The sequence below is a fragment of the Schistocerca americana genome, chromosome 3 (genome assembly GCF_021461395.2).
Source record: "Schistocerca americana isolate TAMUIC-IGC-003095 chromosome 3, iqSchAmer2.1, whole genome shotgun sequence".
Lineage (NCBI taxonomy): Eukaryota > Metazoa > Arthropoda > Insecta > Orthoptera > Acrididae > Schistocerca > Schistocerca americana.
In genome coordinates this window covers 766,025,072-766,040,673 of record NC_060121.1, presented here as the reverse complement: position 1 = coordinate 766,040,673, position 15,602 = coordinate 766,025,072, and the positions used below count along the sequence as shown (strand labels likewise).

Below are 15,602 nucleotides of genomic sequence, written 5' to 3'. Positions count from 1 at the left end.
TACCAACTGAGCTGCCCAAGCACGACTCACGCCCCGCCCTCACAGCTTTACTTCTGCCAGTACCTCGCCTCCTACTTTCCCGACTTTACAGAAGCTCTCCTGCAAACCTTGCAGAGCTAGCACTCCTGAAAGAAAGGATATTGTGGAGACATAGCTTAGCCACAGCCTGGGGGATGTTTCCAGAATGCGATTTTAATCTGCATTCTTCTCGCACATGAATGAGCGATTCTCTAGCATATATTCAGATGTATATACAAATTTCCTTCAAAATCTCGCAATGGCGTCGATTTCTACTACACAATAAAGAACAGTCTCCTCTCTCATGAAATTAAAGTTTAACAAGAACAAAAGCTTACTATCTAAGAATAAATGTCTAAGCGCACTACGCCACAGAGTAAAAAAGAATATCTTTGTCTCTCTCTCTCTCTCTCTCTCTCTCTCTCTCTCTCTCTCTCTCTCTCTCTCGTTCTGTCACATTAATGCATAGCAATCTTATTACATGATACATCGTATATATCTTAGTTTTTGATTGCGATTTCTGGAATCTATTACTTTGCAAGATTACAAGAAGACTTCAGTTAGCAGACACGCACTTTACTGCTAGACAACGACGCCTACTCATAAAAATTTAAATGAAAAATGTTGTGATCTAAATGACTTATTACGAATTAAAAATATGGATTTTCGTGCCACTTTCTCCCGTATTCAAAGTGCCCTGCCAGGCCACTATGAGCACTGTTGCCGTTCTCTTGAACTTCAGTTTCGGTATTCTGCGCGGTATGCACGAGATGACGTTTTGTTGACGTACGATATGTTGTATAGTGGATCAGCGATAATTCTGTCAGAGATCACTTATATTTGCTCATGTGACATGCACATTTGTGTATTTTGATTAGCAAGAGCGCAGTGACTTCGCTGTGTGTCAGCGCAGTCGGCTCATCCACAATTGCTATCAAGGCTTAGCGAAAGTGTTGTTTACATTCTTCGTTTATTAAGTTTGATAACATAATGGCTGTGTATCATGGTGATACGAGAACCGATTGGCCTATGCTGTTTGCTGAATTAAAACAGTACCATGACGAAGCGTATCGTGTGATTGACACTGCTATAAAACTGGAAGAGGAAAGAAAAAACAGAGAGGTAATTATAGGACAGGAAGATAATGCAACGTGTAGAGAGTACGATGAGTTTGACAGTATGATGCCGAAAAGCGAAGTTCTTTATTGTGAAACTCGCAGTTTGTTAACACTTCAAATGATAATGTTAACAGGCACGTAAGTTTTTAAACAGAACCGATCGTTGTTGGATAAAAATTATAAATTTATAATGCGCTAAACTAGGGCAATGGCTTTGCTGCTGCAGATCAGGAACATGCCGATACCACCATTCTGCTTTGACCCATGACATTATGAAAGAAGGACCATCCTAATTCAGTATGGGTAAAGTACGTGTCATAACATGAATTGCAGTTATTCTCCTAATATCAAATTTGTTGTCCTTGACAACCGACGTCGTGTGTTGCCAGGTTCAGTCCAGCACACTACAGCGAAGAAGTCAATGGAATGTTTATGAGATACTCATTGCTTCATTATTTTTGTCAGAGACCATAATTCATTGACACCATTGGGTACCCGCATGAGCCATATTCGGAGTGCTCTCATTGAACGTCAGTTCAGTTGATTAGATGTGATACTGGTCAGGCAAAATGTCAATTTTTATGTCTTGCAGTTTGTTGTAGCTGGTACATAAAATAAAAGTTCTTGCTTTATGATACAGCGTAGTCTTCTCTGAAATAACTAAGTGGTTCTGTGTGTGTGCTGGTGTTATCTGTTATAAATAATTATGTTACATGTTAGGCCTATGTGCAGTTTGCCAAGTGGTGCTAAAGCAGTGCACCATTGGCTTCCAGGTGCACTTCAGGTCAGACACTGGTAACAGTGAATGAGCTGCCAGTGTGGACAATACATGTACTTGTCTGCTGTGGCCAGCATTAAATGGGCAACCAGTAGTGTGTGTACTTCAACACTGCAACTGAACTGGTGTTTGTTTACAACAGCAGACATGTTTACATGTCACATTGAGAGCTGTGATTTGTCGGCCTAAGTTCTAAGGCATGAAGTGAAGTGTCAGTTTGTTTACAACAGCAGACTGTTTACATGTCACATTGAGAGCTTTGATTTGTGGGCCTAAGTTCTAAGGCATGAAGTGTCAAATAACAAGCAATTTTAATTAGACAATGCTTCTCCCATGTTGTGCATTAGAGCAACAAGGAAATTACGGTATGAGAGCTCACAGTAGCAGTGACAAAATCATGGGGGTAATTTCAATGAAGCTTCAGATGTTCTGTTACCATGCTTATTTCCAATTGTAATTTAGAGGTGGGAGTCTGTTAAACATAGACATTGAATGTTTTGTGAAATGCCTGTAACATGTACCACAGGAACATTACTTATGAACTGGCAATGACCTCCAATGTTTTCCAGTGTCGCCATGCCTAAATCCAGTGTGATGCTTCTAAATGCATTTTCCGTAAAAATTGAAGAGTAGAGTTATTAATATCTTTTTGCAATGAATGCTTTACATATGGGCGCGTAGAATTACTCGGAACATTATTCCATGTGCCATAAATTCATGTAACTATGCAAAATAAAAAATTTAAAAAAAGTTTGTGCAGTGGCACTCAGATGGAAACATGTTGAACTCGTGCATCTATAAAAGTGTATGATGTGTGATTGTGTGCTGATTTGATGGTATTCCACTTGATCAAGTGGACAGTTTTTATGGATAATAAAATAAGGAAACGTGTTTGGGTTCAGATAAATGGAAGAGTATTTGCATAATTCTTTCATCCTTAATACCCTCAAATGGATAAACAACTCCCTATGTATCTGCAGCCATAATTGACTCTAAATTGCCTGACCTATTCATTCTTGTTTCTGTTCCTTTTTTTTTCACTGCTATGAAATGCTTGTTTCTTCCTCAAATATAGCTAACCCACAGTTGTGTAGTTTTAACAGATATTGTAATGGCTGCTCACATATGGGACTGCTTCCACGCGCTCTCAACCAAAACGCACTGTACTGCTGAGAATCCCGTGTGTATGTGCGTGTGTGCGCACATGTGAAATGATTTATTGCTTTCATTATTTTGTACATTTTTTTAACATCCTAGAGTTTTTAGCGTAACTAGTCTAACTGAAGGCCTAAACTTCTTAACTACTGCAGATATTGGACTTGGATCAACCATACTGAAGATTTACTACAGTTGAACTTGGTATATCAATTTACGCCACTGAACATATGAAACACTGCAACCTCTCAGAAAAAGACAACCTGTAATATAATTTTACTGTCATTTGTTGCTAAATTTTCGTATTGGAACACCCTGAAGTCTTGATTGTGACAGAGTGATCTGTTACGCAGCCCGAGGTCTAGGTTAGGTGGCAAGGAGTGACTTGGCGAAGCCAGTGAATGTTTAAATCTGCATCATATTGAAAAATGAAAGACAAAAGACTCACACACACAATAATTAGCCATATGTACCATCTTTCCTTCTGCTGGGTGCAAATCTTTGCTCACATTGTCCTCTTGCTGCGCACCTCATCCTTCTGTATTCCCCACCCTTCAATGTTTAGTCTTAACCCTTGCAATCCCAAGGGGAGGGGTACTTTATGCCCACTGTTTGAAAATATTGTAATCTAGTCTGTTTTTTCTTATATTAAAACTGAAAAATGTTGTTTTTAATGAATTGTTGTTTTAAATTTTTGACTTAAAACAACCCAAAAATTTAAGTTGCGATAGTAGTGTCACATTCTGCAGTAATGTCATATTCACTATTTTCAGGTGCAGGAGCTTCCTTACCCATCAATATTTCTTTAAAATTTATGTTGTTAGTAAAATCCGACAACAATTACTTCATTAAATTTTTTTAGGGTGAGTGTGAAGTACACCCCCTCCCCCTCCCCCCCCCCCCTCCCCCAAATTGGTAATCTGCATTATGGATATTGCATTGGTATTGCGAGGGCTAAAGTCTTCTGTTAATGTTCCAAACACCTTTATGCACAGTTTAGCTTTAACATTTTCAGTTACGTGCTGAAATTGAAATGAAATGATCGTAAGGCATTGTTGGCCAGGAGGCCCCATCCGGGAAGTTCGGCCGCTGTATTACAAGTTCTTTTTAGTTGACGCCACTTTGGGGACTTGAGCATGTCAGTGATGATGAAATGATGATGAAGAACACACAACACCCAGTCAGTTATGCTACTGCACCGTCAGAGGTGACATTTACTCTATTTATGCACCTGTGTGTCATAGTGTAATATCTTTTTAGTGTTGTTCACCAGTAATGTATCTTCTTTGATTGTGATAACATTTTTTATCTTTTGAAAATAACTTTCCTCCACGAGATTCACATAATACAATTTTGAACTCTTCCTTTTCAGTAATTTTCGGAGAATGTATACTAAATTATCCTTCCCTGTATTTACCCTTTCTTTTTTACTGAATGCCAGATCTTCAGTGGAACTGCTTTATCTTCTGATCTCTATGTATATAGCAGTTTTGGGTCTTTCCTGCAGTAGTGATATATCTGAACCGTCTCTGCAAATCATTTGTACTTACTTAGTTTGTTGTTGTTGTTGTTGTTGTTGTTGTCTTCAGTCCTGAGACTGGTTTGATGCTACTCTATCCTGTGCAAGCTTCTTCATCTCCCAGTACTTACGGCAACCTACGTCCTTCTGAATCTGCTTAGTGTACTCATCTCTTGGTCTCCCTCTATGATTTTTACCCTCCACACTGCCCTCCAATGCTAAATTTGTGACCCCTTGATGCCTCAGAACATGTCCTACTTACCGGTCCCTTCTTGTCAAGTTGTGCCACAAACTCCTCTTCTCCCCAATTCTATTCAATACCTCCTCATTAGTTACGTGATCTACCCATCTAAATTTCACCATTCTTCTGTAGCACCACATTTCGAAAGCTTCTATTCTCTTCTTGTCCAAACTATTTATCGTCCATGTTTCACTTTCATACATGGCTACACTCCATACAAATATTTCCAGAAACAACTTCCTGACACTTAAATCTATACTCGATGTTAACAAATTTCTCTTCTTCAGAAACGCTTTTCTTGCCATTGCCAGTCTACATTTTATATCCTCTCTACTTCGACCATCATAAGTTTTTATGCTCCCAAATAGCAAAACTCCTTTACTACTTTAAGTGTCTCATTTCCTGATCTAATTCCCTCAGCATCACCCGACTTAATTTGACTACATTCCATTATCCTCGTTTTGCTTTTGTTGATGTTCATCTTATATCCTCCTTTCAAGACACTGTCCATTCCATTCAACTGCTCTTCCAAGTCCTTTGCTGTCTTTGACAGAATTACAATGTCATCAGCGAACCTCAACATTTTTATTTCTTCTCCATGGATTTTAATACCTACTCCGAATTTTTCTTTTGTTTCCTTTGCTGCTTGCTCAATATACAGATTGAATAACATCGGGGAGAGGCTACAATCCTGTCTCACTCCCTTCCCAGCCACTGCTTCCCTTTCATGCCCCTCGACTCTTATAACTGCCATCTGGTTTCTGTACAAATTGTAAATAGCCTTTCGCTCCCTGTATTTTACCCCTGCCACCTTCAGAATTTGAAACAGAGTATTCCAGTCAACATTGTCTAAAGCTTTCTCTAAGTCTACAAATGCTAGAAATGTAGGTTTGCCTTTCCTTAATCGTTCTTCTAAGATAAGTCATGAAGTCAGTATTGCCTCACGTGTTCCAATATTTCTACGGAATCCAAACTGATCTTCCCCAAGGTTGGCTTCTACTAGTTTTTCCATTTATCTGTAAAGAATTCGCTTTAGTATTTTGCAGCTGTGGCTTATTAAACTGATTGTTTGGTAATTTTCACATCTGTCAACACCTGCTTTCTTTGGGATTGGAATTATTATATTCTTCTTGAAGTCTGAGGGTATTTCGCCTGTCTCATACATCTTGCTCACCAGATGGTAGAGTTTTGTCAGGACTGGCTCTCTTGAGGCCGTCAGTAGTTCTAATGGAATGTTGTGTTCTCCCGGGGCCTTGTTTCGACTCAGGTCTTTCAGTGCTCTGTCAAACTCTTCATGCAGTATTGTATCTCCCATTTCATCTTCATATACATTCTCTTCCATTTCCAGAATATTGTCCTCAAGTACGTCACCCTTGTATAGACCCTCTGTATACTCCTTCCACCTTTCTGCTTTCCCTTCTTTGCTTAGAACTGCGTTTCCATCTGAGCTCTTGATATTCATACAAGTGGTTCCCTTTTCTCCAAAGGTCTCGTTAATTTTCCTGTAGGCAGTATCTATCTTACCCCTAGTGAGATAAGCCTCTACATCTTTACATTTGTCCTCTAGCCATCCCTGCTTAGCCATTTTGCACTTCCTGTCGATATCATTTTTGAGACGTTTGTATTCCTTTTTGCCTGCTTCATTCACTGCATTTTTATATTTTCTCCTTTCATCAATTAAATTCAATATTTCTTCTGTTACCCAAGGATTTCTACTAGCCCTCGTCTTTTTACCTACTTGATCCTCTGCTGCCTTCACTACTTCATTCCTCAGAGCTACCTATTCTTCTTCTACTGTATTTCTTTCCCCCATTTGTGACAATTGTTCCCTTATGCTCTTCCTGAAACTCTGTACAACCTCTGGTTTAATCAGTTTGTCCAGATCCCATCTCCTTAAATTCCCAGCTATTTGCAGTTTCTTCAGTTTTAATCTACAGCTCATAACCAATAGATTGTGGTCAGAGTCCACATCTGCCCCTGGTAATGTCTTACAATTTAATACCTGGTTCCTAAATCTCTGTCTTACCATTATATAATCTATCTGATACCTTCTAGTATTTCCAGGATTCTTCCATGTATACAACCTTCTTTTATGATTCTTGAACCAAGTGTTAGCTATGATTAAGTTATGCTCTGTGCAAAATTCTACTAGACGGCTTCCTCTTTCATTTCTTTCCCCCAGTCCATATTCACCTACTATATTTCCTTCTCTCTCTTTTCCTACTCTCGAATTCCAGTCACCCATGACTATTAAATTTTCTTCTCCCTACTTAGCTTATTCCAAAGAAAACATATTATCTAATTTACCTTTATAGATGAAATAAAACTTAATTCACTAGCATTATTTATAGATTGTAATGATAACATTTTTATTTGAACCATGCAATCACTAACATTTTATGTACCTCCACTATCTGTTTTCAATAAGCTTTCTACACCTTGATACTTGCATCTGTTGTACCCTCTATACTACAGCTGCTGCTTGATATGGTCGTGTGACCTCACTTTTAATGCACAACTTGTTGCCCCCTGTCTTTTGTAAAAGTCCTTACTGTGACTGCTCTACTGTGTTTTGTCTTCAGTCACTTTACTTTTGCTAGGAGACTGCTTCCACTTTTCTTTCTTCAATGCCATTATGGATAAATATGAAATTGGTCATGTGCACTACTACTTGTACTTCAGTGATTATTTACAAGTATTTCCACTCTTTATTTTCGAGGTTAACAGTTTCACTGAAAAATATTTTCTGCCCTATATGTCAATGGAATCATCAGCATTTTTCCTACACAGTTGCCTTCTAATCAAATTTCAGAGGTGTATTGCTGTGGATTTCTTGTAACTCATAATACAGTAATCAGTCCACAATATTACAATTCTGACGTTGCATAACATTTCTACCTCAAAGTCATATGCATGCAAAGTCTGTTCAAAAAATTCTGGAACTTTGTTCACAAAATTTTTCTACAGTTACCTCTTACTTATTGTGCATGGTCTCCTTCGAAATACTCTCCTCCTCAATTGCTGTACCATTTCCAATGCCGTTTCCATTTTCGGAAGCAGTCTTCATACGCCTCTTGCTGGATTGTGTGAAGCTCCATCAGTGAATTTTCGTTTATCTTGTCTGTCATTACAAATATTCATCATTTCAGTGGGGTTTTCAGTCTTGGAAATTAGAAAAAGTCCGCAGAGGCCAGGTGTGAAGAGTACGAAGGAGGAGGCAGCACAGTGATTTCGTTTTTTGTGCGATAGTCATACACCAAAAGGGATGAATGTGTGGTTGTGTTATCATGATGCAGGGGCCATGAATTGTCTCATCAATTTCAGGTCATTTCCTTCTGACATTTTCTCGCAGGTGTTGCAACAAGTCATGATAGTACTATCGATTAACAGTTTGTCCCTGTGGCATGAATTCATGATGAACTAATCCTTCAAAGTCAAGGAAAACTATCGTCATGACTTTGACATTTGATCTGACCTGACCTGATAAGCTTTCTTTGGTCAAGAGAACCGTTCCCGACCTCTTGTGAAGATTGAACCTTGGGCTCAACATCATAACCATAGACCCACATCTCATCACCAGTTACGATTCTCTTAAGGAGCATCTCGTTCTCATGTGCACAATCTGAAAGCTCTTCAGAGGCTGTTAGGTGAAGGTTTTCCTGGTCTTGACTTATGAGCCGTGGGTGAACGTGGCGGCAACACGGTGCATTCCAAGATGCATCAGGATTTCATGGCATGATCTGACTGAAATGTTACAATCTCTTGGGCAGGCTGTCTTCGATTGGCACGCACCATTTCTTTGACGTTTCTGACATGAGCTGCTTCGATAGATGTCGGAAGGGCATTCTGAATGAGGGTCATCCTTAAATTCTCTTGGGCCATTTTTAAACCATGTGAATCATTTGTAACACTGAATACAACTTAATCACTCATCACTGTAGGCTTCCTACTTCATTTGGTTTGTCTCTGTAAAGGTTTTCTTGAGATACACACAAAATTTAATGCATAAGCATTGTTTCTGTAGGTGTGTCACCTTGAAAACACAAACTGTGTGACACAATATTCTACTCAGTACAGCACTGAACAGTAACTAACAGACATGCAACTATGAAACTTCCGGCAGCTACACATTAAACACAGATGTGTGTAGGGATGGCAATCGCATTTCGCTCCAACATACCATTGGCACGAAATTATGAATGTTCCGGAATTTTTTGAACAGACCTCATACCTACTACTCATGGCACTGTATGCTGTGTGGTGGAGGGAATGTTGTATACCACTGGTTGTTTCTTTTTCTGTTTCACTCGCAAATAAAGTGAGGGAATAATGACTATCTATATGCTTCCATACAAGCCCTAATTTCTTTTGTCTTATCCTTGTGGTCCTTACAGGAAATATAAATTGGCAGCAGTAGAATTGTTCTGCATCAGCTTCAACTGCCGGTTCTCTAAATTTTGTTTCTGAAAAAGATTTTCATCCTCCCCCCAGGGATTCCCACTTGAGTTCTTGAAGAATCTCTGTAATACTTGCATGTTGGTTAAACCTACTGGTAACAAATCTAGCAGCCTGCTTCTGAATTGCTTCAGTATCTTTTTGTAATCTGATGTGGTGGGGATCCCAAACACTTGAGCAGTACTCAAGAATCGGTTGCACTAGTTTTCTGTATGCGACCTCATTTACAATTAACCCACACTTTCCTAAAATTGTGCTAATAAACCGAAGCTGACCATTCACATTCACTGCTACAGTCTTTCGATGCCTGTTCAATTTCCTGTTGCTTCTATTCCAAAGACTATAAATTCTAAGCAGCACATTTGCCAGCCAAGGGATGCCAATTGAAATGTGTCCTTTGTGTCATTATTTGTACTGTTGCTACAAACACTACTTTGCTGGACCGATGTTGCTGTGAATGTTTGCTAACTGAAATAATGTCCCACAGGTTTAGCTCTGGCTGCTCCCTCTCTGGCTTGCAACTCATTGAATCAACCACAAAAGCATTTTAAAAAAAGGACTGAACATTGATGAACATTATCAATATTATTGTTGAATTATAACAAACATTATCATCTCTACTGTCTCAAACTGTGCATAGAATCAAACTAATTTTTGTGTCCTGCATACCTAGCTAAGTACTGTCACTTACCGTCAGTGTAATCATCTGTGTAAGTTCAGTCAGAGAAGGTATTGTCATTTGTTTTATATAACAATGTGTTTGACACACATTCACTGTGTCAGAACAATTGTTGCTTATTTACACATTTTTTCCCCCTTGGTCTATCACACCATACATTGCTTATGATAACCAACTAACTGTGTTTGATGCAGCCAACAAATGTCATGCTGCAAAGAATAATGTGGGAGAAAAACTAATCTCACTTAATAAAAGATACACTTTAACAAAGATAAATTACAGTCTGATGAAAAGCTGAGCCTTTTCCATTAGAGATGCTACTTTCACATAACAATATGGTAGAGCCTGTGTGGAGTATGATACGAGTATTATGCAGAAACTGTGTCTCTGGTCTCATAGTGAAGAATGTGTGCTGTAGTGGGAGGAGGAGGCAGGAAGGGGGGGGGGGGGAGAGAGAGAGAGAGAGAGAGAGAGAGAGAGAGAGAGAGAGAGCAGGGGATGGGGGAAGAGAGGGAGGGTGCTTGTTTATTTGTTTGCTGGTGTGTGCGCCCCCCCCCCCCCCCCCCCCCCCACACACACACACACACACACACCATCATCATTTTTTAAATTTTTCTATCCAATAGTCAGCAGAATTTGTTGTGGAAGAGGTTATATGAATTTTTCCTCTCTAAATGTTGCAGGCAGTTGAAAGGTATGAACAAGGTCTAATCTTAATAGATAGAGCACTAAGTATTCAGCTCGACTGTCCGCAGAATCCAGACTTTTCTTGGGAAAAAGCATGCATGATGATGCAAAAAATGAGGAAGACCAGGTTAGTGTGAAAACTCGTGTTTCACATAAATTGCTAATTATTTTTGTAATTGTTCATACATATGGATTAGTTTTTTATTTAATATTTGCTAGATAAGAATGATGACTTTGTGTTCTCTGATGTAAAAGTAGAATTTCCTTACTGAACATGAAGAAAAAAAATTGATCGATTTTTCAAACTTTTCTACAGTTTTTGTTGCAATGCTGAATTTCACTGTCAAAGTCGAGATTTTGATAACAAGTCAATGAAAAAATAGGGTAGTGAGCTCCAAAACTGGAAATTTGAGGTCCAAGCTACTGAATTCCACTTGTAGATATTGTGGGTGTTCTTGTAGTTTATGGGATACCTTGAGATATTGAAGGGAGAATGCAAAACACACTGTGTTTAATTTAATATCATGAGTTCTTTCTTTTCGATCAGTTTACATTAGGTGTGTTTTTTCTATGTTGGGGACTGTTTAAGATGACTAGCCCCATCCTAAACTACAGGCGCCAGGGACTGCCATGCAGTAGAATGGTGAAATTTTATGTATCATAGCAAATGAACATTTTATCTTAACTGACCAGATGATGACAATAAAAGAAGCTCAGGTTCATGGTGTGGTCTGTGCCACTGATTTTTATGACTGTTGCAGAGTGTCAGTTGTTAGTGAGCACTTGCTACGTACTAGTTTCTCTTGATAAATGGGCTCTGTCTGGGCTGAAAGGATATTTCCGTGGACTTTTAGGTGATGCAAATGGAAGTCATAGATCAGCTCTTGAACATTTCCAATGCTTCATATGATTTATTAAATACACTGGCAGAAAAAAATCACAGCACTAAAAAATAATTAATGTAGAGTAATGAAATTTCAGGAATACATATGTCTAGGTAACATATGTAAGTGATTAACATTGCAAGATTACAGTTTAATGTAAGCATGAGATATGTCATTGCAAATATGAAATGCTGATATACAGGGTGCGGCAGTCAGACCTGCATTTATTATTAGTGCGCGTAAGCATTGGAAGTAGTTGGGGAAGAGTAACGAAGGTCACCACTGCGTTCCACAACACAAAGCATTTCAGTAGCCATGGAGCAGTGGGCTAAGCAACAACAGTCGTTTGCAAAGTGTTCTACAAAAGTGGTAGTTTTCTAGTCACTCAGCATCATTTCCAGGCGTGTTTTCAAATTAATTGTAATAGTTTGGTGCCTTCGGTTAACTCAATAAAAACTTGGGTCGAAAACTTTCAAAACGTTGGTGAAATAACGAGGAAAAGAGATTGCAGAGTGAAGACAATGCGTACTCCTGAGAATGTGGAATGTATAAGAATTGCTGTGGGCAGAAGCCCCTGGAGATTAGCACATAGACAGAGTGTTAAGCGTGGAATTTCTGACAGGACTGTCAGAAGGATTTCGAGGTCGGACTTACATCACCACCCACACAAAATCTGAGTGGTTAATGCTTCGAATAATGACGACTTCGTGGAGCGACTGCTTGCCCCCCCCCCTCCCCCCCTCCCCCCCCTCCCGTTCACCTGACCTTACAGCTTGTGAATTTTTATTATGGGGTTACCTTAAGAGAAAAGTATGAAGAAAGACTTCGTAATGTTGGTGATCTCAAAGCAAGAATCCGGCTGGAAATTGAGAGAATTTCTCAGGGTATGCTCTGTGATGGACAGCTTCGAAAATCGCCTGCGAGAATGCCGTAATTGAGAAGGACACTATTTTGCTGATGTTATTTTCAAACAATGAAAAAAAAAGTGTTGATGTTTCTTAAGTACTTTTTAATGTAGAATAAGATTGTATGGTATCTGCATCTGTGTTTATTTTACACTCATTTAAAAATTCAGGTTTGACTTTCACACCCTGTATTAATAACCTGTGTAACTGCCAGAATGTTGAATGCAAGCATGTATGTGCTGTTTTGTACAGGTGCCAGATGTCAGTTTATGGGATGTATTTCCATGCCTGTTGCAGTTGGTTGGTCAATACTGGGAGGGTTAATGCTGTTTGTGGGTGACGCTGGAATTGTTGTTTGATGATATTCCATATGTGCTCGAATGGAGTCGGATCTCGTGATGAGCAGGCCAAGGCAATGTGTCAACACTCTGTACAGCATGTTACAACAGTGGTATGTGAGTGAGCATTATCCTGTTAGAAAACGCCCCCTGGAATGCTGTTCATAAATGGCAGCCCAGCAGGTTGAATCACCAGATTGACATACAAATTTGCAGTCACTGTGCGGGGGATAACCACGAGAGTGCTCATGCTGCCGTATGAAATAGCAGCCCAGACCATAACTCCAGGTGCAGGTCCAGTGTGTCTAGCACACTGACTGGTTGGTTGCAGGCCCTCAACTGGCCTCCTCGTAATCAACACACAACCATCTCTGGCACTGAGGTGGACCCAGCTTTCATCAGAAAACACAACAGACCTCCACCCTACCCTTGAATGAGCTTTCGCATGACAGCACTGAAGTCACAAATTGGCAGTTGGTTTGGAGTCAGTGGATTGCATGTTACAAGATGTTGGGCTCAGAACTGTCCTTGAAGTAATCGATTTGTAACAGTTCATTATGATACTGCTGTGCCAAATGCTACTTACATTGCTGCTATAGATGCAGTACAATGCACCAGAGGCATACATTGAGTACCATAGTCTTCCCTCTTGGTAGTGCCACGTGACCTCACAATCTCTTGACCACCACTGCCAGCAGTCATGTATGGTGGCTACATTCCCATTAAGTGTCTGCAGTATTGCGGTAAGAACATTCAGTCACAGAGAGAACGTCCAGCTTCTTGTAGCCTTATTACGCAACCTCATTCAAACTCAGTGAGGTATTGATAATGGTATCTTTGTTGCCTTGAGCACACTCTTAATTGACATCAACTCACCAAGTCCAGTCTGAAAGGCAACTAACACTCATGACCATTACAGCACATGTATAAAGTAAACATGATTTGCATCCTTTCTAGCACACTCTTATGCGACTTATTACCATTTACATAAGCACAATGCTATACACACATTATGTGCTGCATCTAAATATTTTATGAAATTTCAATAATCAGAATCGAAATTACTAAGATTTTTCTTAGAACTTTCTATTTGTTAATTTTATGAAGCTGTAATAAGTGAGTCAACCATAAGCATTCTGGATTAGACATTATCATTTTACCCAAAATAGGATAGAGCTACATGAAATTTCAAAGTATTGCGCTCTTGCAAATGAAATAGCACAGTAATTTGTCATTTACAGGCAATTTAGTTATTTGAAACAGTGTTACATAAAGAATAATAACTGCAAAAGGAGTATACACAACCATAAATATAAGACAACATAATAAAAGGTGCATTGTATTGAGCCGGCCGCTGTGGTCTAACGGTTCTAGGCGCGCAGTCCGGAACCGCGCGACTGCTACGGTCGCGGGTTCGAATCCTGCCTCGGGCATGGATGTGTGTGATGTCCTTAGGTTAGTTTAGTTTAAGTAGTTCTAAGTTCTAGGGGACTGATGACCACAGATGTTAAGTCCCATAGTGCTCAGAGCCATTTGAACCATTTTTGCATTGCATTGAGTAATACATCATAGACTGTGTATCACATAATACATCAATAGTTTTGCATCATGATCATAAGTAATGAGATGTATCATACACTCCAGTATTTGAGTTTCAACTTGTTACGTTACAATCCTCAACAAATGTGACCTGTAACTGAAAAAGTGTCACAATGGATGTGTCTTATTCAAATATCCTGGATAGGTTTGCCAAAAAAGGAGAGGTGATCATGAGAAAAAGTTTGAAAAACCAATTAAATGTTAACATTCTGAGAATCAGTGTGCTGAATGTCAGCACTAAGAATGTGGTAGAGAATCTAGTAACTCTGAAAATGAAAATATTAAGACATGCTCTAGATCTAGGAGGAGGCAGCAAAATGAAAAGAAAAGATAAGAATTTCTGGGCAGATGAAAATAGGAAACTATCAACAGCAACAGAAATTAGTGCGATATGAAAAGTTCTGTGCGGCATTTTTTTTTTTAAATTTTTGTCCCGCTTTGTTGGTGGACTAATTTGGGTAGGTTAGTTTTCCTAATTAGGTACTTATTAGAGGTTTATTGAGGGGGAGAGGGTAGTACTCACCTTATAGCCAGAGGAAACCTCCAAAACCGTGGCCTGAGTTGGTGGTGTTATCGCATTTCTTCTGCAGGTAATGGGTGCAAAACTCCCATCTCTCTCTCTCTCTCTCTCTCTCTCTCTCTCTCTGTCTCTCTCTCTCTCTCTCTCTCTCTGAGATACTTTTGGAGTTGTCAATTTTGCTGTTCCAATCCGACTATGTTCTTGGTCTTGACTTAGTTTTTCACTCTTGTATGCTGTGCACATCCCTCTGATTGTGTTGCCTGCATCTACTGCTATGTCTCAGAAAATAATGACAACACCTGTCTCTCCTTAGTCTGAGAATGTATGACAACACACGTCTGCCATTGGCTTGTTTAATAAGCAATACTGTTCACTGACTGCCTGAATTGATAATATGCACATATATTGTAACAAAACAATAGTTATCAATTAAACATGGGCAATACTGCTTATGGTTGTCGAAAACTGTTGTATTTTTTTATTTGTTGCAATTTCATATCCAGGCAGAAATTCCAAATCCAAATATGTAGACAGGCATAAATACAGCTGCTAACTGTACACCATGTGAGTATGAGTGGTGGTGAATTCATGGAGTACACCAATAAAAACACATTTAGATAAAAGCCACAACACTAAAATATTTTTTCATTTTCACATATGAAAATGACCATTTTTAATTATTAACAATGTAGGAAAAGACATAGTG

At 39.2% G+C, this 15,602-nt stretch overlaps 1 protein-coding gene across 1 annotated transcript in view; it reads left to right on the top strand.

The window, feature by feature from the left end:
* Nucleotides 1-892: 892 nt before the first annotated feature.
* LOC124606095 (protein spartin) overlaps nucleotides 893-15,602 on the top strand; it is a 97,041-nt gene continuing 82,331 nt past the window's right edge. The window contains exons 1-2 of the mRNA XM_047138060.1: nucleotides 893-1,140; nucleotides 10,647-10,777. Of these exons, the coding sequence (XP_046994016.1) occupies nucleotides 1,009-1,140; nucleotides 10,647-10,777 (263 nt within the window). The 5' untranslated portion in view covers nucleotides 893-1,008. The remainder of the gene's footprint in view (nucleotides 1,141-10,646; nucleotides 10,778-15,602) is intronic.